This window comes from Halichoerus grypus, chromosome 6 (genome assembly GCF_964656455.1).
Source record: "Halichoerus grypus chromosome 6, mHalGry1.hap1.1, whole genome shotgun sequence".
In the NCBI taxonomy this organism is placed as follows: domain Eukaryota; kingdom Metazoa; phylum Chordata; class Mammalia; order Carnivora; family Phocidae; genus Halichoerus; species Halichoerus grypus.
Window position 1 is genome coordinate 142264139 of NC_135717.1, and position 26119 is coordinate 142290257.

Below are 26119 nucleotides of genomic sequence, written 5' to 3' on the forward strand. Positions count from 1 at the left end.
TTCTTATTGTGGTAAACTGTATGTAATGTAAAATTTACCATTTTAACCAATTTTAAGTGTAGGGTTTAGTATGTTTACATTACTGTGCAACCATCACCAGTATCCACCTTGAGAACTTTTTTCATATTCCCAAACTGAAACTCCATACCCATGAAATAACAACTTCCCACTATAATTACTTTCAACATATCTATTTCCTATATTTGAGAGAATTCTGATTCATTAAATATCTGAGTTTTATTAATATATTTATACCTAGTATTTAACTCAATGCCTGGCAAACAGAAGATGGCCAATAAATGTTTGTTCAACTGAGGTGTCATGATCAAAATCACACATCAGCCAATTACATCAGCCAGCCATGTGAATTATGTCAACTTTCCAGCTCTGCTCCACTCTAACCTAACACTTTACAAAAGGAAGAAAAAGAAGCACATACTTTCAGTAGTTTTCACTTTACTAAAACAAAACAAAACAAAAATAAACCAAAACAGAACCTTTGATGCTTCTTCATTTCATAAAGTACGAATTCCACACTTTGATCGTGGCATTCAGGGCCCTCTGAAATCTGAGTCCTCCCCACCTCCCACTTGCACATCTTTTCACACCCAAATCCTTATAGACACAACACCATCTTTAACTCTTGAAACAGCCAATTTCAGGGTTTTGTTTTTGTTTTTTACCATACTGTCTGCTCAGCCTGAAATGTTTTCCCTCAGTTTTAAAACCAAATCATAGCCTTCCTTCAAGGGTGATCCTTCTCTGATCCTTTAGTTGACAATAAATACCCTTCTCCTCTCTGCATTTTGGGCCTCTATTTTTCATTTACTTAGTTTTGCACTAAGTTATATCTTACTTACATTTATATATTGATTTTCATCACTTGAGGGCAAATTACATGAAAATTTGCATAATGTTCCATTTATCATTTTGTTTTTTCCTATTCCTCCTGTCAGAGACTCAGAACTTTCTGCACTTGGTGGTTACTTAATGATTATATTTGGAAAGAACAAACATCTTGTCCATTTAATCCATATAATCAATGCATTGTTGTTTATTGAGCATGCCTAAGGTTATTCAAACTTTAATACTAAGGAAATAGTGAAGAAACCATGTGAAAACACTGGTTAGAACAAGCTCTACAGTAAAATTTGACAAATATATGTTAATCATGAGGTTCATATCACTGTAGTGAATACAATAAATAAAAATGAACAAGATGTAGTCCATTTTCTCAGGGAACTAACAACCTAGGCTTAGACAGATACATAATTAACTCCAGTAGTTGTTGAACAGTCATAATAGATGCTGAAGCAATGAGCTTTAGCAATTTAAACTACGGAGTGATGACTATTGGCAAGAAATCATAAAATATTTCATTAAAAAGGTAATGTCTGAACTTGATGTAAATGGGGAAATATGATTTCAGTGGGTGGATTAGGGTTGTGGAAGCATTCCAAGAGAGACATTAGCATAAGTAAGATACAGGAAACATGCTGGCTGATTTCAAAAACAATGAATATAATTATGTTAACAAGACCTTAGAATGACTCAGGGCAGTAGGGGTAGTAGGAGTTAAGAGCTAGATTTGTAGGTTAGGACCACTGAAGAGGTTCTTGATATATGATTATATTATTAACATGTGTTAATACAGTACATTATAGCATTATGTTATTAATATACTAATATGGTATTTATTGCATATAAGTGTATATTACATATTGGAATATGTTATGAGGAACGATCACTATGATTAGAACTTTACTTAGCAGGTTTAACCTTGGAGAATTACATAGCAGAAAGGGATAGGAAACAAGAATAAATGAAAACCTATTGTAATATTCCAAGTGAGAATTAATGAACACCTAAACTACAGTGGTTTTAATGTATATGCAAAGAGAAGAGAGTAAATGGATGGGGGGTTGATTACAGATACATTTAAATGTAGAGACTGGAACTGCCTGAGTACAGAGAGTTAAGACAAACTCAGAGATAAGAACATTTTGTAGTCGGAGAGAATGGCACCTTAGGAGAAATGACCTCTCTGGGCTCATCTATAAAATAATAATAGTACCAATCTTCCAGGATTATTCTGCTGATACATACATATTTAGCACAGTGCCTCAGAATTTAAAGCACTCAGTAAATATTACTTATTGTTATTTCTAAGTGATCAAAAGAATCATCTAGTCATGGAAAATGTTATCTAACTCTAAAAGATCTTTATCATTTTGTTTATGATATAATGAAGAGTTATTAAAAACACAAATACGACAGAAATACATAGTACATATACTTACAAGCAGCAGAGACAACTAATAATGACAGTTTGGTATTTATACTCAAAATTTTTTCTAGTCCTACAATAATGTATTAGAATTACTTGTATTTGTACAACATCGGGATCATTCTATGCAACTTCTTTCTTTTTGTAAAATAATGTTTTGGAGCTCTTTCCAAATTAGAACATATAGTCACCTCATATTCTTTTGAATAAGGCTACTTATTTCACTGCATTAATGGGCCATAGGAAATCTAAGGGGACACTTGGAAAAACTAGGTGGAGTTCCAGGCCCACCAGCACATATGGTGCCTTTGTGTAAATTAGAAAATTTGCTCCCTGTAGGTGATGACAGACATACAGGTGCATATCTTAATTTGCAAACCCTGAGGAAGATTTCAATCTCTCTGCTTTGCCCCCTGCTGGATACCTGTGGCAGAGAACAATCTCTACAACCATTAGCAAAGCTGTGTGGAAATGCCAAAACCAATGTTTACAACCTTTTGTGAGGCTCAGAAAAAAGCATGAACTTTGAGCTACAGATTTTGTCTTTTTTCCCCTCACAGAAGTCATGGTTGTAGCCTTGGATGTAAGAGAAATAGATGAGGCCTCCATGGGAGAGTTTCTATAAAGGAGAGGTATTAAAGGGTGTTAATTCCAAAACATGTATGAGAATGGGACAAGATGAGAGAGAGAGAGAGAGAGAGAGACAGAGATAGGGACAGATACATAGACACAGACAGAGAATAATGATATATAGATGACAGAATAAACTCTATTAAAATAATATAATGATGCTAGAATAAACTCTATTTTATCATCTTCTAAGACTCTACATATGCATATATATGTATGAATATATCTATGTATCACTTGCAGTCTAAACCCCTGCTCTCCGATTTCTCTTTTCTGAATTTTGGAACTGAAATAATTCAGGAATATATTTGGATAAATTCCTTGCTATCTGAAGAGTTATTACCACTACCAGAAACTTGCGAATCAAACAGATTCGGACACTACAGTATCCTCACTTGCCAAGCTTGCTATATGAACTCAGGAAATGCACAGATTTGAATTGTAAGGGACACTTGTAAGCACATTTTAATTTTAATTTAAAATCTGAAGGATCAAATGAAATTTTCCCCAAACCCTTCCTCATTTAGCCATCTGCAGAATTTTGTTCTAGTACCTGACTGTTTTTGTCTATATTACATATTTTTGTTTGGTTCTTAAGACTGTGTTCTTAAATAGTTTTTTTCTATTAAAAAATTGCCCTTTATTTTCTAAAATACTTTCTTCAATTACTTCCTCTAATAATCAAATGTTATCTAGTTCCCCTTTCTGAAGCTGATAATAGTGTAAATTTTTCTAAACTTTTTTGGTCAGATTTCTAAATGTATCTTATCATCAATACATGATGCCTGGTTTATAGAGGTTTCTTGTACCAACTGTTATTCTAAGAAGTCAAACTGCAGGTGTCTTCTGATTTCTCTCTCTCTCTCTTTTTTATTTTCATAATGAAATACAAGTTTCATTATGAAGTAAAAGTTGGCTTTTCCCCATGCACTCTCTCTTAAAATCATTAATTATTTATAAACAATTTATTGTTAGAAAACTAAGGGAACTTCCGTACCCCCTTCCCGATCCTTGGACATGTGACTTCCTAAATAGGGATTCTGGTGAAGCCACCTGGAAGTTAATAAAAATCAAGGGAAAAAAAACCATATTGGAGTTAATAATGAGCACACAATTACTTTCCTCTTATGCAAATGATGTAAAACAAAACAAAAAGCATTCAGAAGGGCTGTAATTGTAGAATAATGTTAATGATTTAAAATATACACAAAAATCAAATGGACCATGCTGCCTACAATAAAATTTGAGGCTAAAATATTTAAATAACTGTCAAAGGTCTCTCCTCCACTTTGGTTCTCTCAAGGATCGTTCTTCCATTTTACATCTAATGGAGCTATTCCGTCGCCATGTCTGGAGCAAATTTAGAGAGCCTTACTTGAACTTGAGGAATATTTTTACTTCAGGGTACATAACTTTGCCAAGAGGTCTCACCACCCCTTTGTCTCTGACAAACAGAAGCTTTATCACCACACGGTAAGCAAGGCTTTTCCAGTAGTAGTTGCCAAAGCTTTTGTTTTTTTACTCTTATCAATAAAATATTTTGAGGGATGTACCCAAAATAAATGTACTTTTAAACATACATGAAAATCAAAATTAACAATGGTAAAACACAAAATAAATAAACATTTAATATCTTCTTTCTGGACATTCCAGGAATGCATATACTTACTTCATTGGTAAAACCTATTCTTTCTCATAAAAAGACGGAGTTCTTCTTGTCATTATCTATTATTTCAGAGGTTCTTTTCTTCTATGATGACTAAGATGTACCAAACTCTTATTTCCCTTTGTTCCCTTTGCTTTATTTATTTATTTATTTATTTATTTATTTATTTAAAGCCATCCAGTTTGCTAAGCTGATCTGGTCACCAAAAAGCTTTGTCTACATATATTTAAACTGTTGTGCCACCGTTTATGTTTTTGACACTGAGAGCACTTAGTTCACATGGAACTCATTCTCCCTGCATTTAAAAGTCCATTTTTTTCTAACATTTAAATTGTTAACCTAGAACAAAGGTAAACTTTAAACTTGTTTAATTGATCTAGCTTATTTTAAAGAGCAAGGTAATTTATACTAGTCGAGATTTTTTATCATGGTTTAAAAATGTGTATTTGTGTGTGCAATGTAAATGCAAATATTATTTTAAGAAGAATGGCTTGATAATATTTATAATTAAGGACATTAGCCTCCCACATCTTTAACTATTTAAAACTAAGAAGATTTTGTAGGATTATTTTAGTATGTCTACTACTAGCAATACCAATATTTACATCACTGGAATAAATTTCTGGAGAAAAAGGTAGCCTTATAAGTAAATGTTAGAGAGAGAAAATGAGATGGGGCTATTTTGGTGGCCTACACAGGTTATTTTTCATATATTTTATATATTTTAATGTACTTTTTATCTATCTATCTGTCTATCTATCTATCATCTATCTATCTATCTATCTATATATCTCATCTAATGACCCAAGTTCATTTGTGTACTAATAACCAAAGTTAGCAAATTTTTCTAAAGAAAAAAACAACTCTTTAAATGTCAGAGATGGTTATAATACTTTAGTCATGAATGAGAGCAAGATAAGTGGATTCAATGATGCCACTAAACATGGGCATGATGCTCTTAGAAGATAAGAACAATAAGAACCTTAAGGGAAGTATATTTATATCTCCAAGGAGTTAACTTCATTTGTGACATTTTCTAAGTTTAACAGATATTTGACATGTTTTCCAATTTTGGAGCTGTGTTTTACTTTTTGAAAGGACTGGTATTCTGACTGCAGTCTTTCTAAGCCCCTTTGTCGCTAGTTCTTGGTAATTTTCTTTTCATCTCTTAGTGACAGATCTGAATCACCAGAAATCAGAAAACATGACTCTGGCAACTAGTTTCAACAGACCTTGTTCAGTGGCATATACAGAATGTAATTTATTTTTTGTGACAGTTTTAATAAAAGTGACGTGAAACACAAGGGCTATAATGTTAGTGATATTGCACCTCAAAAGAGGAGAAAGTTTGGTATGTTACCTCCTGATTAGCAGCAGCTAGTTCTTCTTCCAGTGCAGAGACTCTTTCTAAAGAAACCCTCAGTCGCTCCCTTACCTAGAAGAAAAACCAAAATATGTGCAGTAATGTACATCCCATACATGTCAAACTGTGCTGAATCCATCAATACCATTATCAGAGACAGTCACATTTGGCAAATTATTAGTCTTTATAGCCCTCAGTGCTCATAAATACTATGAATACATTGTCACCTTATAGCATCACTATATCAAGGGATTTCCTCATAAGCAAGTCGTTTTAGTGTTCCAATGACAGAATTTCCAATGGGGTTGGAGATAAACCTGCTTGATCTTAAGTAAGTGGAGCCAAAGTTCAAAAGTATATTATGAATTCATCTGAAAAACAGACTCACTGATTAAGTATGACATAGGTAAAAAATTTTCTACTTTTAAAAAAATAATACATGAGCTTCATTTGGTATGAATAACTTCATAAAGGATTCTTAGAACCTGAAAAATGTGTCCATTGCACATACATTTTATATTAATTAAAAGTCTATATTGTTACTGAGGGATTGGCAAGTACTTGATTACTCTGCAATTCCTAACTTGCTTCCAGATACCAAAGGTTAAGCCAATACATCCTATAGAACCAAAGACTCTGCACGTTTAGTTTGAAGATAATTATGATTTGAAGATAATTGTGATTTGCAAATGTTTCATACATGAAACTCAAAGTAGTTTTTTAATTCTTGCTTTCTTAGAACTTCTAAAATTGATTTAGTTATTATATGTTCAGATCTTTAGATATGCTCTATATTACATATATTTAAAAAGGTATTTTTTTATCATGTAAAAAATTGAAGAAATTCAGAGAAAGAGATTTGCCTGAATTAAAATGAATGTCTACAGTGGCTTAATTCTCCTTAGAAAAGAATCAACAAAATTTATACCTTCAACTTGAGATGCAATTCATGGTGAATTTTTGATTATGAGTTAACATACATTTTTTTTTTTTTTTTGCATGGGAATGTTACAGTATTTGTGAAGTTAACATGTATTTTAATATATAATTATATTTTTATAAACTAATTTTATTAATGCATTGATAGTACAGTTTAATGAATCACATTTTCCTTTTTTTAAAAAAAATAAGATTTAACTGAGAACGTAATATATAGGTTAAGTAATATAGTTTAAAAAATTAATTATTAATACATAATATAGGTTAAATATATAAACTGTATTTTAAAAACTTACATAACAATTTAATGTTGAATTATAACATTATTTTCCAATTAGTAAACAGACAAAAAACACTAATATCCTATTAATCTAGAATCTAATTAGAAATTTTTAAAAATCTCAATCATATTTTTGTGCTGTATAATGATAACTGATACATATTCAGGTGGCTGGGTGCACTTAACTCCTGAAATACATCTTGAATGAGAAAGAATAACGATCTGAGAGGAGTTTAATATTATTTTTACTTAATTATGCTGAAATTCTCTGAAAATTAGTAATATATACATAAATTGATATTTGATTTCAAAGATAATTAGAACCTTTCCTGATATTTAGGCATGCTAGATGGACGTCCAGGTGCCAGTGCTGTTAGACAAATAATTGTTCATTAAAATGCATAAAACTAATGCTGATTAATAACTGAACAAGAGCCACTTGAAAGGAAATCTTTGATGATTTGACCTGGGGAATACCTTTTTATGAGCAGCTTGGATAGATGCAAAAGAAGCAAATATCCTGAAGGCTGCAAATAAGGAGGATTGCTGATATGTGGAAAACAGATATCAACAAAAATCTTAGTAGATGTGGTTGATATTTAATAGGGATGATTGTAAAGTTTTATGCCCACTTCCTAAAATACCAACTATAAAATGTGGGTGTTTTGAGTGAGAAAGGTCTAAGGATCCTGGTGGATGAGAACAGCAATATGAAACAGTCTAAATGTAACTTAACGATCTCACTATATGCAACATCGATCTGATCACATTTAGATTGCTGTGAAGAGGTGAAGGTGTCCTATTTTAAGATATACCGATACATTGGAATGTTTCTAAAAGAGTCCTTCAAATCATATAAAGGATGGCTGAAACCAGGCTATCTTGTAGGTTAAAATATCTTCCTGACTTTCTTTGCTAAACTAATAATCACAGAAAATGTTCTAAACTGGTTTCTATTTACCACAAGTTAAGCATTTTTTATTCTCATTATATTGAACCTCCAAGAAGTAAAAATCATTAAGCTTATAAAACAATTTGAAAACAGAATCACCCCTCAATAAATTTAGAATGGTATCTACAGCTTAAGATCCTATTACCCGCAGAGTAATGAATCCAAAGCTGTCTTTGAGAAAATAAAAACAATTTCTGAATATATTTTGAATTAGCTGCAAATGTAAAAATTGGTGCTGTAATTATCAATATAGTATGATATGAATTCTTTAGTCACATTTATATGAGGATAAATTATTCTCTGTATTTAAGTCATCTTGCATTAATCTCTGCTAAACTGATAAGAAAAAAAAAAGAAAGTAAGATCCAAAGGAGTAACTTTTCCAGGGTATAAAGAATCTTAATATCTCACCTTGTCTACATAGCTAAAACTGCATTAACAGGAAAAAAAATTATCTTTCACAAGCCTTTTAGCTTTTTGCTTTGCTCTGCTAAGCACAGCACCAGCAGAATGCCATAATTATCTTTATTTTCCTTGTTAGATTTGGTGCTCTTGTGGAACCATCTAGACATGATTGATATGCCATGACAAATTATAATTTTAATTTTTTTTCCTAAATGTAAGTGCACAGTTGATAGCCTTAGCTCTCTACTTAACATTTTCTGATTTTTTACTATTTAGCCACATTCAATTAATCCATTGTCTGTGTAGTCTTTAAGTTCATATATATCGGTTGTTTATTTATGGAGCTATTGTGTAAACTCCAAAATATTTATGTACACCTAGAATTTTTTATTTCTAATTTCATCTGTTACATCAGTTTTCTTCATAATGGCATATTTCTTCAAAATAACTCAAGAATTTCTTCCCCAAAAGATGTTTCAAGGCTACTTACATTTTAAATCCCTGAGGATTTAAAATAAAATAAGTCCCTAAAAATAACAAATGTGTCTCGGGATAAAGAGGAACTCTGGTGGAAGAAGCATACATTCCAAATTAAAAGTAAGGTATGGCAGGGTTTCATTTTGGAATTAGCATTCTTATAACAGAAAACATTATAAAGAAATCTCCTTAGACCAGAAGTTCAAATCCAGTTTTGGTACTGTGATAGCAGATCATAGAAATATATGCGGAGTGCATACATATTTACTGTTTTTTTTTTGCTTATATTCCCCAAGCATAGCCAGTATGTCTTTTAAAGAAAAAAAAAATCAATGATGTCTGAATGATTGCAAAACACATGTATATCTCTCATTTCCTGCAGCCCACGAAATTGGTAAACATATTGGAGAGTGATGTCAAAATTACTGTTGGTCTTAGCTAATTGTGAAAATTTGATCCTACAACTCAGTGGATATATAAATAAGGACATTAATAATGAAGACTGCCAGTCATTGTAATTGTTCACAGCTATGTTCAATTTTTTATACTTTATTTAGTTCCTCATGTGTAACTTTACCCTCTGTGGTAAAGTTGGTAGTGTCTTGTCCTCAAGACATGGTTAATTGCATCTTCTTCTGATCATCTCTATATATTACAACATAATATCCATACTACTTAAATTAGGATGTTGTAGTTTGTGTCTCCACCCTCCCTATCCTTTTGAGTAGCTGTGAGCTATTCTTAGGGAAATTGCCTATGAAGGCACAGATTAATCCCTCAATAACTAAATAAAAGGCTATTTAAAACAAGCCTGTGGATCAACAGTGATACCAATATCTTTACTTAGCTTGAAAGTTTTATCAAATACTGAAATTTACATATTAATAGTAATATTCATTAACATTTAATGAACACTTGCCATATGCTAAGTACTGGCTAAGAGTTTTGCATGTCAGATCCCATTAATCCTCATGACAATTCTATGAGGTACATACTATGACTCTCTTCATTCAAAATAAGAGGAAACAGATGCATAGAGAAGTTAAGTCACTTGTCCGTATCTGTCCAACTCCAGAATCCAAGCTCATAACACTTTTCCTTTAGACTGTCAGCAATACTTAGCTGATAATCAGTTCAGTTGCCCCTGGATTCATCAATGTCCATGGCACTTCCGGTGAGTTAGTAAATACTATTATAGCTCCTAGGGCCATGGTATAAACGCTTCATTTAGTTATGCTAAGCTCACTGAACATCTACATAGTAAATTATTTCTAAATTTTAAGTTGTACAACTATTTTCTTCTTAAATGTACTCATACCCATCAGGTTATTTGTCTTCAATATTCTTTATTGCCTTACATCCATTCTTTCATAACAGCATCCCTCAAGTGATGTGGGAATGATTACAGGGAACATCTAAAATCACACATTCTCAAGCACTTTCATTCAAGCCATTCAAAACTATTACACTTTCTCTGGACAGGCCATGCTCTTCTTACATCTCTGGGTTATCTTACATATTGATCTTGGTGCGCAGAGTATCTTTATGACTCTGCTTTTAAAACTCCTACACATTCTTTAATATTCAGACCAAATGTCCTCCCCTCTGTGAAGATATTCTTGAATTTTTCATCACTTTCTCAAGTAGAATTAGTCACAACTTTTTCTGTTACTTCATATTGCATTGTACATATTGTTTCTTAACATTACCTATTATTGACATGAATCTCTAGTGCTATGATCTCTTCAGTTGTAAGGAGAATGTCTTGTCTATTTTTGTGTGGCCAAATATCTGTCTTATATATAATAGATATTCCATAAATATAGTCTTCCAAATTCTTAACAATGTACTTTTGTAATAAGAAAGGGAATATGAAACTAAACGTTAAATATGATTATTTGATATTACATTTATCAAGGATCTTTAAATAATATCAATTTTTGTTTTATTCAAAATTATTCATAAACTACTTCCCTCTCACAGCTAAAATGAAAAATAAACTATAATTTCTTAATAATCTAGAAGATAGAATTATAGTTATCCTTTTGCACATACTTCACATAATCCCCTGCTCTAAGAACATCTGAAAGACCAATGATAAAAGTATCTATGTACATAAACATTAACTAGAGCACAAGTGTCTGCATGCTCAAAACCTAGATATAACTGGATAATAATCCCTTATTTGGATTTTAATACTCAGAACTTCTCAGGTACTTTCTAATGAAGTGCCCCAATTCCCACTCCACAAAATCCTAAAGCTTTATTAATTTTAAAAAGTTAATTCTTTAACATTTCACAAAATTAAAATCATGTCATAAGCCTTACTAATCTCCAAAGGATATTATCATCATATTGGCTTATTTATGTCAGTAAAAGTTATTTGAGTAACAGCTAAGAGAAGCTTACTGCTACTTTTAAAAAGACCTAAGGCAGTTTTTTCCACTAATACCTTATGCTGTTAGATGTAGAGACTCTTCAAAATGTATATTCAGAAGATACTAGATATTAGAGATCTAAAAAAAATGTATGCTTCTAATATAAATCTCCAAAGGTTAGAGTACATCCAATTTACACCTCAAGATATGTTAAGTTGTCAGTTAGCAGTCTCCTGGGTTGGCGTCTATAGACATTGCACTTCAAAGAGGGGCTGGGAGAAGAGAAAAAGAGAGGAAGAGAGAGGGAGACTGAATGACAATATTAAATTTCAAATGGCCATCTGGACTAGGACCATAATGCAACACAATACAAGTATAACTTGATAAGCCATAGATTCAGTGGCAATAAAAACAACATGGTTATGAGTATTACCCATATACACACAATAATCCAGTTGCATTTTAAAAAAATGATATCCCTATGATCCAGATGTGTTTCTCTGTACTGATGTACATCAGGAGTGAGCTGAGTCATTAGATGAAGACAAGGAGCTTGATGCTGATGACAAAAGCACTGTTAAGCTGGAAAGCTTTTGTCAGTACTAAAACTTTTTTTTAAATTAGTAGATAAAGTTTATTTCATTTTATTTTCTTACATTTCAGCTTGATTGAGGTATAATTGACACATACAATTGTAAGAATCCTTTATCAATACTATACCTTTTCATCCAAGGCCTTGTGGTGCTCAAACAAAGATTTCAGTGCCTTGAGAACCTCAACCTCACTGGAGACTCCTGAGGGGGACTGGGCTTGCCGTTTCACCACTGTCATTCTTAGTGACCTTTCATGTCGGGACACGAGGCATTCCAAGTGCTCCAGTAACAGCTATTGGGTTTAACAGAAAATGCAATTATCCTAAATGTAATTATCTTATGAACACAAGTTACTAATACTCATGACTCCTCCTGTAAAAGATTGCAGGTTTGCATAGAATCTAATGACAGCCTCAGATTTTATCACAGGTAGCAGCAAAGAAGCACAAACCTGAGTCTAAACCAGGGTTCCTAAATTACATTAAAGTAAGTCCCACTTCTAGTGTATAACAAATTGCTCATTTAAGAAATATCATGTAAATTCTTATGCATTTTTTAAAACAATTTAATAATTTCAGCATGAATTCAATAGAAACAATACAAAATAGGCGTGATCAAATAGAATAATTATTAAAGAACATGGTACAATTCTTAACACAATTATGATTGTGTTAAGAAAAAAGTATTAAAAGTCAAAACCAGTTTAATTTACATTTGGTGTTGCAATGAAGGTAATGAGCATAACATAATCATCATGTTGCTTTGAATGTGATTATAGTGATAATCACATTTGTGTAGTGATTATAGTGATAGTTATAATCACATGTTGCTCTAACGATTATAGGGAAAATAATGATTTTATTCACAATTAATTCTTAATAGAAATAGAAATAGAAATAATAGAAAAAATATATGCAACCAACTGGGATACAGTAACCGAGATTTGCAATAATCACTTGGGGAAAGGAGGTTAAAGTGCATGCTTTTTAAACTGTCTACTCTGGAACCTACATTCACCCAGAGTAGCCTCTGGAGCCATGACAGAAGTCTGGACAAAGTCCAGTGAACAGTGTTTCAGTCTGTTCTAACATTTCCCAAAGAAATTTTACTTTTCAATGTTTTGTGAATTGGGGCTTCACCTTCGTTTCATTTAATAAAGGGAGTTCTGCTGCTAAAAACAAAGTTACATAAAAAAAAACCCCAAACCTGCTGGTTTAACTTCTCAGTTATTGAGATTTTGCCAGGGAACAACAATACATGAGCAGGAAGTTTTGTAGGAGAGATTTTCAGAAGGATAGTGAAAAGCATAGGCTAACAAATGGTGTCTATGTAAAATAAGGCAGAAATTACTCAAACAAAAAAGGGAAAAGCAAATATAAGATACTGGGATGGAAAGAAGGAAAGAAAAAAAAATTGCAGGCTTTTTCCTAAAGCTTACATTTCCTAAAGTAGGGGAAATTTTTGGTTTTCAGTTATTGTTAGATTCAGTGTCACATATTAGTGTCACCTTTCTTAGTCCTTAATAAATTAATTTCTTTCCATTCACCATCACTAATTATGGTTCAAAGTGTCAGAAAACTTTGCCATGCATTGGTACAAAAGAACACAAACATCTGAGATCCGAAATGTATATAGATCAGTAGGTAGGGATCACATTTAAGGGTCAAAATAATATTAATAGTTCTTCAGTATGATGATGACACAATATTTTCAAAGAGCTTTCCTTTTATTTATCAATCTGATTATATTCCTGGTGTTCTACTCTCTTGACTTCTACAGATACATGCATGCATTGGTTAAATCCAAGCTGTTTTACACAGGCTATGGGATTTTGTGTGAACTTAACCCTGAAATAGAGTTATGGGAGCTGAAAAGAGGAGAGACTTCCTTTTCGAGAGGGTGATGTTCAAATTGAGAAAGAGCTGGCCAGATGAGGGGCCAGATGAAGGACTCCAGGCAGAGGGTACAGCACAGGCAAAGGCTTGGCTTCTAAGGAAACCGAAGGAGGCTGGTAGGGTCAGAGCGAAGTTTGTCAGAGAAAGACCAACACCAGATAAGCAGGGTTAAGTTCGTACAAAGCCCCAATAACCTATGTGAAACAGTTTGCTCCCAGTCGACCTTTCAGAGTCCAGATATTCTCTTCTCCCCTGCAAATGGTGTGCTAAACCTGGCTCATACCAGCTTGCTAGAGAGGACCGTTAATTCTCAGGATTTTTGTGAGCCAGTGGTTAAAACACAGTAATTGTTAAAGCTTAAATTATGCAAGCTTATAATTAAATAAAAAATATTTTTTAAAGATAATAAACACTCAGAATGTATTACTTCCTGATTATATTACTAAATTCCAAGGTTTTTTTTTTTTTTTTTTAGACTTTATTTATTTATTTGACAGAGAGACACACAGTGAGAGAGGGAACACAAGTAGGGGGAGTGGGAGAGGGAGAAGCAGGTTCCCCGTGGAGCAGGGAGCCCGATGTGGGGCTCGATCCCAGGACCTGAGCCGAAGGCAGACGCTTAACGACTGAGCCACCCAGGTGCCCCAAATTCCAAGTTTTTAGTAAGGTTCCTAAATATCCCTTGCTCCTTGGGTTGTTTACTTCTACTGTATTTGAATGGTAGAAATACTATAGACTGTTTCCAAATCTTTCATCGTTTCCCACCTCTGCATTCAGTGACATCATGTTGGTAGCTTGGAATCAGCTACAGTGGGAGTATTTACACCATGGGAATTCCAAACACTATATAGATTAGTATTTTTAAAAAATTTTTTTTCTGGTTAAAAAAAATCATTTACCAGCACATCAGTGTCACTAGACATCAGAGCTGGGAGCGCAAATGTTATGCCCTTTCTGTATCCCTGACTCATAGAATCTGTGAGTACAGTGAAATGTTGTTTGTGACATTAAATTTTGGGGTGGTTTGTTGTGAAGCAATAGCTAATCAGAAGATCTTCTCTAAAAGCATCTATAACTATTATACCATGTCAATAGTACTGAGAAAAAAGAATACCAAATTTCCTGGATATTATCCCTGAACTAGGACTAATTCTGTGGTACCCACTGCTGCAGAGGTTTTTGATAATCTCATAGACAAAAGTGATTCACCTTTTGGATATTAGCCCATTTCTCTGGCCACCACCACATTTGCTCAGTGGGCAGAAAAAGTGCCCATGGTTTCAGGGATAGAAGTTACTCACTGACCTTGCAAAATGGGCTTCTCACCATTAAGGTTGCTAGGGTTACCACCACAGCTGAATGGCCAAGTGATTAGCTGTAGCCATCAATTTTGAACCCATTTCATGATATAATATACCTAGAGACCAGCTAGTTACCTTGAAGCAAGTAGATTACATTAAATCCCTTCCATCAAGGAGGGGGCGGCTGCCTTGTCTTAATGTAATAAATGTTTTTTCTGAATATGGATTTGCCTTCTCTAATGGCTCTGCTTCTACTAGCAATACTATCTTATCAGATTTTTGCTTACAGTCTTTTTCTTTTAAAAGATTTTATTTATTTATTTGACAGAGGGAGACACAGAAGAGAGGGAACACAAGCAGGGGGAGTTGGAGAGGGAGAAGCAGGCTTCCCACTGAGCAGGGAGCCTGATGGGGGGCTCGATCCCAGGACCCTGGGATCATGACCTGAGCCGAAGGCAGACGCTTAACGACTGAGCCATCCAGGCGCCCCCTGCTTACAGTCTTATTATCATATACAACATTACTTCTGACCAAAAAAAGAAAAATAAAAAAAAAACACGCATTTTATAGTGAAAGGAGTAATGCAATTGACTGATGTTCCCAGTCCTGGTTTCACCATGCTATCACGTCATTCAGAAGCAGGTGATCCTATAAAATGGTTAAATGGCCCAAGGAAGAGTCTATCTTAATTATTGCTTGGAGATAACACATGGCTAGGTTGGGGTGCTATCATCCTGAAATTAGTATATACTTAGAGTTAGTGATGAATATATTGGTCCATATACAGAGGTCCAGGAATGAAGGTTTAGAATTGGAATTTATAATTAGCAATAGGACTTATTGACCACTTGGAGAAGAGAGGATCTTTATTTTTTTTGTTATATCATATACATAATGTATATTAAATTATTTTCCCCTTTTACTCTTGTATACTGGGTATTTGATTCTGATTAACATTTAAAGTAGTCCATACATTACAGAATATTAAGATACGACTGAGATTTAATAAGAGCAAGAAGAACCCTGGTCCTGTGGCTGGATGCATGCACCTTCCTTTTTGAGAAAAGGTGATTTTGTTTTTGTCTAAGAGGTATAGTTGTATTGTTGGGTAGTTACATGTCAGTATTGCTGCTGTTTAGAGTTTTAATATGGAAAAGAGTATAATAAAAGTTAGGTTATTGTGGAGACTTGGTATTTGTGGTTGCCCAAAATCTTTTGTACATACCCTCCATCTTTGATAATTACCTGAATGCTGAACGTCATCTTCCCAATATTGGAAACAAAAAAACACTTCACAGGCATGTTTAACCACTAGGTGGCAGACAAGTGACTTAAGAGTCAGCCAACCAGAGCCACCCACACAGGACAGATTCTGAAGGGAGCCAAACGAGTAACCAGGCTAGGCTTGGGGGTCCATTTTGTTGGCACAGGGAGTAGTAAAGGCTGCATGTTTCTGGGACTAGGAATGTAAGGAAAACTCACCAAAGCTAAGAAATATGGTTCTAGACATTGTGCATGGAAGCTAGGTTTGGAGATTTCTTATATTCCTTAATTAATGTCTTCTTGATTCAAACAGTTAAGGTGTACTGTTTTATGCAATTAGGATATAATAAAACCAAATAATGTGTTCTTATTAATATAAAACAGACTTCTTAGGGGCTTAACAATTTAACTTATCCTCAATACTCCTTAATACTTAGGAAATTATTCTATAGAATATATGTTTAATACTCATGTATCGAATTGAAGTAAGATAAATGTAAGTTACCTAGCCTGGAGAATGTGGGCCAAAATGTTCAAAACTAGCATGTACCCATGACTTCTAAGCTTATAAATTAAAATAAACGAAAAATGAAGAGGAACTCACAGAGATAACACTAACAAGCTACTAATTGTATACCTTTGCTAGGAGCTACACTTTTATCTAATATTTAATAAATATTGCAGAAGGCACTCTTTTTGGTGTACTCACAGGATTGCAGGGACTACGTAAATGACCACTAATCCTATGTTGGGATTCATTTTAAATGACCACAGCCTGTATATATACAAACATATCATAGTGTATATGCATACGTACATACTGCATCATTGGAAATTTTTGAAATAAATTTCTAATATTATACAACTTCTTATTAGATTTGAATTCAACATAACCTCGGCTGCTGCAATAAAGCTTTTTTTTTAGATTTTATTTATTTATTTGAGTGAGAGAGAGCGAGTGAGAGAGAGAGCATGAGAAGGGGGAGGGTCAAAGAGAAAAGCAGACTCCTGGCTAAGCAGGGAGCCCGATGCGGGGCTCAATCCTGGGACTCTGGGATCATGAAGAAGATATGTCTGATTTTTAGCCCTGGATATTTTTTGGGTGGTGGGGAGGGTAACAGGTGGTTATGTAATTCAGGAAGTTGTTATATAATTGATACTTTGCACAAAGAAGTTTTCCTAGTTCCGTTTCTCTATTTTCCCTAATCAACAACAAAAATCCTCATACCACTGCTTTAAGGAGGGTGGAAAAAATGTTTTCCAGCTTTACTCATGCTTTCAAAGTAACCATTATTCATGTTTAAAATCGATGGCTTCAATTTTTGTTACCCTAATGGAATTTAATATTTGTATTTTTCTCACTTTGACCCCTGAAGAGGTATTGCAAGTATAGCTTGCCTTACTGCCTCTATCCCCCAAGGTTCCTCTGCAGGTGCAACAGCCACAGGTACTTCTGGGCCTGATGGAGTGTGATATGATGAAGACTGTATGGATGCTGCTGCCAAATCTCCGAGTTCTCTGAAATTAGTCACAATCAGGAAGGAATGATACACTCCATACTGCAATGGTTTACTTTTAGGGCAAAGTCTTCTCTAAGCTGTTGTAAATCTTGGGAATTTTTCCATGGATCTAACTTTAAAAAAAAAAAAAAAAGATCTATTTATTTATTTGAGAGAGAGCACACACGAGTTGGAGGAACAGGCAGAGGAAGAAGGAGAGAGAGAATCTCAGGCCGACTCCCAGCTGAGTGTGGAGCCCAGTGCGGAGCTCGATCACACGACCCCAAGATCATGACTTGAGCCGAAATCAAGAGTTGGATGCTTAACTGACTGAGCCACCCCGGGGCCCCTCCATGGATCTAACTTGAGTAATTGTGCTAATGGCCTCATGGCTGAGGGCACAGGCCTGGAGTTAGACTGCCTCAGCTTTCAAATCCCTTTTCTCTTCTATTTATTCACTGCATAATTTCCAGCAAGTTATCTACCTTTTTCTGAGCAGTTACCTCATCTGTAAAATGGGGATAATTATAACATGTCTCTCATGGGGCATTAGGAAGGAGTAAAGGGCTGTAGAAAAAAAAAAAAGTTGTCTAAAGGAGAAATACACAGCTAAAAGAAGAGTTTCTGGTGCATTTTAAATATGAGAATTTGTTGAAAGTCTACCAAGAAGTTTACATTTCCTTCCATGTTCACCTTCCGGATCCTACTTTTACATTTGGCTGCACTGTGCTACATCGGGGAATGTAGCTTAAACCACTGAAATGGAAAATAGTGAAATAGGGCAGAACAAATCTCATGGCAGAAATAAACTTTAAGTTTGCATGAAAAAATTGTAAGTTAGAAATCAAGGGTGGGGAAAAAATATCAACAGAGAGAAAGACACCTGGTAACATGATCTAAACTGTCCTCTTTATGTTCTATTTGAGGCAGTCATCAAAGTCTCAGTGAAAACCAAATCCTTGTGTGTATACTGTGTGAATTCTCTTTACCATAAAAATAAGACCCTGATGAATAAGGAGATAAATTGAGTTTGATCATATAACCAGTATGGATACGTGGTACTCCTCATTAAAGGCACAAGCTCACTGTTTATGGAGCTATTATTTTTATAGTATTCTCTAAGACCAAGCATCAAATGAATACACTATTAACAATACCTCACTTTCTCATTTTTTAGCATTGATCTGCCAGAGTTTTAATACTGAAAATATTTTTCACCTACTTCATGTTGAAATTGAACTATATATCCACACAAAAGTGTTTTCTCCTCTGCATTCTTTTAATAGAGAAACTCTTCTCTAGTAATAGGTATAGGTAATCTGGTGATTTATATATTTTATGAAATTCGGTGACTATTTCTTCCGAACAAGAAAATATAGCACCTTTGATCAAATTCTGGACTTCAGTGTTACAGGGCATGAGACTGAAAGAGACATGGGTTTCCAAGAGCAGAAGATAGAAGAGTCCATCAAAATCATGACATCAGAACTGGAAGTCTCCTCAATCATCTTCCAAAATAGAGAAGCTATGCCTCTTTTAATTAGGAGAGTTCTGCGCCAGTGGTTTTATACATTTTAATGAGGTGAGGACCAATGCCAAGCCACTCCCTCACATCACCCCATAATGGAAACTCATATTCCCCTCAAGCCTCTCTTTCTCTGCCCACCTCCAGCCTCTGAGTATTGGTCCCCTACTCCAATACAACAGTTTGAAAGTTTGAGGCTATCGAAATCCAGTCCTTCTTTTTAAAATCAGAGAAAGCAAAGGCCAGAAGGAATAAAAACATTTTCTGAGGCAACATGGTGATTTGGAAGTTGAGACTGTAATTTAGGTTTCTGGCCTTCCTGTTTTGAGTTTTATAGAATAGTCTCTGTTACTTGAAGTAACAGACTATGAGTTGGTGTCTGCTTAACGTCTTCCTCAAGTTTTTATTTTATTTCTATTTATTTATTATTTTAAAGATTTTATTTATTTATTTGACAGAGAGAGACACAGCGAGAGAGGGAACACAAGCAGGGGGAGTGGGAGAGGGAGAAGCAGGCTTCCTGCGGAGCAGGGAGCCTGATGCGGGGCTCGATCCCAGGACCCTGGGATCATGACCTGAGCCGAAGGCAGACGCCTAACGACTGAGCCACCCAGGCGCCCCTTCCTCAAGTTTTTAAGTGTTTATATTCTTATGAGTATACAAGAGATAAGGCACTGAACTGTATATGGAATTGATTCCAAGCAGAGGCGGTTTTATACTTACTCTTGTGTTGTTTCTTTCAGCTTTAAGTTCAGAAATTTCTTCTTCCTTTTCTAGAAGTTGCTCCCTACAGGCATTTAATTCTTTTGTCAGTGCAGCAAATTCCTGAAAAGGGAATAAAAATATTTGAAGACATATTTCAGATATTAAAAAAATGTTTCCCACAGGAATAAAAAAAATCAAAATATAAACTTGAATGTGAAAAATGGGAATAATGACTTCAATGACTGGCCTATATGTATATATATTGCTGTTATTAAATTAATTGGATTCCAATGTTCAGAAAATGCTAAACCATGATATTTAGCATTTACATTTTATTGTAATATGCTGCTTCAGTGAGTGAATATAAGATGTTTCAAAATATATCAGATACAGCACATTGAAATTAACAGTAGTATGATAATATATTAGTAATATAGAATGATTTAAATTTGGCTAATTTTGTGAACAACTCCAAAAATCTTACACTTCCATTCCTACTCAGACTGAGTATACTAAATCATCAAAAACCAAACACAAAACAAAACAAAACCACTACCAAAAGCAACCACAAAAAATCCTACTACATGTGTATTCAGAGATTAAGAAATTCATTTATATGTTAACACGATGAAGAAAGCAAATGTACCTCTTACAAAATAATAAATATCTAAGAGTTAAGAACATCATCCTGCAAATTATTAATTTATGCATTGTTCAGTCCTTCCCTCTGAAACATAAGCTCCATGTGAACTGGGACTTTGTCTGACTTCACTGCTACACTCTCAATGTCTAATACATAGCGGGTGCTCAATAGTATTTATTTTCAATAAGTGAAAATGGATCATGTTGTTAGAAAAAAATATTGAGGGTTCTGGAGTAATCCTCTCTCCATGTGACAAGTGACAATTTAGAGGATTCTTCAATGGCCTCCCCAAAATAGGATCAGAAATTGTATGATCTGGGTATTCTTACCATGAAGCAGAGACTTTCAACACAGTAAAGATTACATAAAAAGAAAATCAAGAAACTTAATTCAATTATTCGGCTACTCTAGCTTATAAGCAAATACTACTTTAAAATGATTTTGAAAAACAGTAAACAGGCCCATGCTATCATTATGATTATCATTAAATCATTTAAAGTGATTCCCAGTAATAAAACTGATGCTTGTCAAATATTTAAATATTTGGGAAACAGGCTGAAAAGGCACTGTCAGAAGATGAAAAATAAAGATGAAAATCAGGGAGACAGTTATGGTTAACCTAACCTCTATAAAGGGAAATATAGTCAAAAGTAAATGTGCTATGGTGAGCGCTGTGAATTGTGTAAGACTCTTGAATCACAGACCTGTACCTCTGAAACAAATAATACATTATTTGTTAAAAAAAAAAAAAAAAAGAAGAAGAAGATAGCAGGAGGGGAAAAATGAAGGGGGGGAAATCGGAAGGGGAGACGAACCATGACAGACTATGGACTCTGAGAAACAAACTGAGGGTTCTAGAGGGGAGGGGGGTCGGGGGGATGGGTTAGCCTGGGGATGGGTATTAAAGAGGGCACGTTCTGCATGGAGCACTGGGTGTTATACGCAAACAATGAATCATGGAACACTATATCTAAAACTAATGATGTAATGTATGGTGATTAGCATAACATAATAAAAAAAACAAAAACAACAACAACAACAAAAGTAAACGAATATGATGATTATGCAAAGCTGGGAAAGGTTTAGGGTTTATATTTTTGTTTGCTTCAAACCACTTATTTTGCTCAGTTTCTTTCTGAGTGGCTTTAGCCCAAGTGGGTACTTCAAAGACCTCAGAGTAGACTGAGAGCTTAGAATCAAGATGAAAGAGTTCATTGTTACATTTAGGCTGGCATTACAGATAAATGTTTTCTCCCCTGATTGCTGCCTGCTTAAATGTTGTTGAGCGGGTGCCTGGGTGGCTCAGATGGTTAAGCGTCTGCCTTCGGATCAGGTCATGATCCCAGGGTCCTGGGATTGAGTCCCGCATCGGGCTCCCTGCTACTTGGGAGCCTGCTTCTCCCTCTGCCTCTCTTTCTCTCTTTCTCTGTCTCTCATGAATAAATAAATAAAAATTTTAAATTAAAAAAAAATGTTGAGCATATTATTTTAGTGGAGAATGGAAATAAGCAACAAGTAGAAAACAATAAACATTTCCATAAAAAAACAAAACTTTATAAAAACAGCATAATTTTGATGGAGAAAAGAAGAAAGTGATGATGCTACATTATATATTGTTAACATGTAGGCATTTAGATGTAATCTTATCCTTACGAAGATTATTAGACAAAATATAAATCAAATCTATATTTAACATCAGACCACTTTTAAAAAACTTAAATCTAGGTCTACCTTTCTAGAGATTTAGCTTACTATCTACAGAAAGATAAAATGTCAGAAGGAAATGTTTCTGAATTTTAACATGAGGTATTTCCAGGTGGTAAAATAATAGGTGAGCTTTGGTTTGGTTTGGTTTGGTTTGATTTTGCTTCCTCCTATGTATTTTTAATAATCAAAACTCTCTACAATGGAGAAATATGCTTTTTATGCTTAGAAAACAGAGAAAATACAAATCTATAAGTGCATAGAAGCAATCATATATTCAAAACCAAGCACAGAAATTGGTCATGATGTTATTGGTGCTAGATGACTTTGGATTTTTTATTTATTATTGTGGAACTGAATCTGAGCAAGCTATTTGGTGTCTCCATGTATTAAGATTAATTTTAAATTTCTTAACTTCCTAGAAAATTTCAAGCAGTACTCTGATGTTCCTTATCTCATCTTGCTCTCTAAATAACCAGTGGGGGAGTCTCATTCTGATTTGACAGCTGAGGAAACTGAAATACTAAGACCCAAGTCCAAGTTCATGAAGTGCACAACCCACACAAAGTGAGTTAGACTGTGAACACAGTTTTCCAGAACACTTGTCTAGTAGTGCTTTTCCCCTATTCCATCTGACCCTAGCTGTTTGTCAGGTTTATATGATTCAGATTTGGGAGTGCATTTAGCTGTATTTTTTCCCCTTACCTGAAGAATTAGATAACCATTACTTACAAGTACCTGTATTATCCTTCTTCATTAGTCCAAAGGGAGTATGGGGGACCTAAGAGGCCCAAGGCAAAGTATACCTTCCATGCAGAGCAGCATGAATTAGACAAGCACATTCCATGTATCCGGGACTGCAGTAGAGGCAGATATCTCATTGAGAGCTAATCATCACATGTTCTTACACTTTTCCTCTGACATTTCTCTCTTCTGTATCTACTATATATCTTTTATGAGATGATAATAACACCAAATATAATTAACATTGATTCAGCCCTTACAATATGCCAGGTACTCTGCCAGGCAATTTATATTGATTATCTCATTAATCATAATAAAACTCTGTAACAAAATACTAGAATATCACTAAATAAAACTATACACTCTTATGTAATCCAGCAAACCCACTCCTCGGCATTTACCCAAAGGAGTTGAAAAAATATGTCTACACAAAAACATGCACATGGATGTCTATAATGGCTTTATTCACAATTGCCAAAACTTGAAAGCAACCAAGATACCTTTCAATAGGTGAATGGATAAACTCTGGTACAACCAGACAGTAGAATATTATTCAATGCTAAAAAGAAATGAGCTATCAAGACAGAAAAAGACATGGAGGAAACTTAAATACATACTACTAAGCGAAAGAAGCCATTCTGGAAAGGCTATATACTATATAACTCCAAGTATGTGACAGAGGCAAAACTGTAGAGATCAGTGAATGACAGGGGTTAAGTTGGGGGAGAGGGATGAACAGGTGGAGCACAGAGGAGTTTTAGGGCAGTGAGACTACTCTATGTGGAGTAATGTTGGATACACGTCATTATATATTTGTCTAAACCCACAGAATGTACGACACCAAGAGTGGAATAATTACCAAGAGTAATGTAAACTGTGGACTTTAGGTGGTAATGATGTGTCAATGCAGGTTCATCAATTGTAATGGACGTACCACTTTGATGGGGGAGTTGATAATAGGGGAGGCTGCGCATGTGTGGGGGCAGAGGGTGTATGGGAAATCTCTGTACCTTCCCCTCAAGTTTGCTAGAAACCTAAAACTGCTCTAAGAATATAAAGTCTTAGAAACAAGTCTCACTGAGGCCTAGAGAAGTTAAGAAATTTGCCCAATGTTAGACAGTCAATGGTACAGGTGATGACAATTTGCTGTTTTTCCCTCCTGATCATAGGCTTTCCGTTTCTAATCGGTCCTTCGTTCAGTCATTGTAAACGTTATATCTCTCAAGCTCACAAAACTTTTCAGAGCTTCCTACTTTCAACACACCAAATGTAAACAGATTTTAACTTTTATAGTTCACACTGTCTAAAACATGGCCCTTTCATAATTAATTCACTCTATTTCTCATTGAACAATAGTAATTATCCTTTTGAGCAGGAGTCACTTTGCTCTGCCCTGAGCATTTTATATAAATTACTTAATCCCTTCCCTATTTCTCAGATGAGGATGCTGAAGCTTATCATGGATGAGTAACTTGTGCAAGGTCACACAGCTAAAAATAATCCACCCTGATTCCAACACTCTAATTTCTGCAACACTACCCCCTTTTGGCTGAAAATGAAAAATCGTCAAATTTCTTAATAGTACCAATTGAGGGCGCCTGGGTGGCTCAGTTGGTTAAGCGACTGCCTTCGGCTCAGGTCATGATCCTGGAGTCCCAGGATCGAGTCCCGCATCAGGCTCCCTGCTCGGCGGGGAGTCTGCTTCTCCCTCTGACCCTCCTCCCTCTCATGCTCTCTGTCTCTCGTTCTCTCTCTCTCAAATAAATAAATAAAATCTTTAAAAAAAAAAAAAAATAGTACCAATTGATACAAATTTATCCCTCTTATCCATCCATCCACACAACACTTATTGGGCACCTACTACATTTCAGACCCACTGCTAGGTGCTGAAGATCTAGAGATAGCATAGTTGCTGCACTTGATCTCACAGACCTTTCAGAAATCACATTTAAGGCACATTAGGGATTTTCGTCACTCAAAATCCGTCACTAAAGTGACACACACTTAACTTTTTAATGTTAGTCTACCTGCTTAGAGACATGGTTGATTTACAGGTGACTCTCACCCTGTAAAGCCTCCTTCTTAGAAGGTCTGTCTTCTGTATCTACCAAAGATTTTTCTTTCCTGCTTCAATTTCCACCTTTCCATTTCCTCATCTCTCTTCTTTTTTCTTTCTTTCTTTTACATACTATCTCTTATATCTGTAATACTCTTCCACAACCTCTCTGCCTAACTAATTTATTTATTTATTTTTAAAGGGTTTATTTATTTATTTATTTATTTAGAGAGAGAGAGAGAGTGAGCAGGGGGAGGGGCAGAGGGAGAAGGAAAGAGAGAATCTTAATTAAACCCTGAGCAGAGCCTGAGCCTGACGCAGGATTTGATGGCAAGACCCCGAGAGATCATGACCTGAGCTGAGATCAAGAATCAGATGTTTAACTGACTGAGCCACTCAGGAGCCCCCTAATTTATTTTTATGTTACCAGTTTGCCTTGTTAATGCTCTACAGTACCTTGTCCAAAATCTATTAATGCATTTACTGAATTGGTTTTAAAATAATTGAATTATGTGTTCATCTCCTTCAAGTAACAGTAAGATCCTTTAATGCAAGGTTATTATCTTCTTTATTTCTATATCCTCAGGATTTAGCATAGTTCCTGACAAATTATAGACAATGAATCTTTGTTGTAACAATAAATGAATGGTTCACTTTCCCTAAACTTTTTTACTTTAATACTAAAACAATATTTAAAAGGTATAATTTGGTAGTTATTTCTTTTTCTGAGTGAGATCTTTAGAATTTGTTCCACCTAGAATATGTCTGATATCCTTTTTACTTTGTAGAAGTTGTTTTTGTCTACATTTGAAAT

General features: G+C 34.7%; 1 protein-coding gene across 18 annotated transcripts in view; it reads right to left on the minus strand.

The window, feature by feature from the left end:
• Window positions 1-26119, minus strand: part of PPFIA2 (PPFI scaffold protein A2) — a 471063-nt gene that overhangs the window by 164099 nt on the left and 280845 nt on the right. For 16 of the 18 annotated variants that reach the window (XM_078076354.1, XM_078076353.1, XM_078076364.1 and 13 more), the window contains 3 exons: window positions 20177-20278; window positions 12098-12262; window positions 5944-6018 (listed from right to left, as the gene is read on the minus strand). In XM_078076354.1, coding sequence (XP_077932480.1) covers window positions 5944-6018; window positions 12098-12262; window positions 20177-20278 — 342 coding nt within the window. The remainder of the gene's footprint in view (window positions 1-5943; window positions 6019-12097; window positions 12263-20176; window positions 20279-26119) is intronic. The other 2 variants (XM_078076358.1, XM_036099048.2) reach the window with 1 other exon arrangement.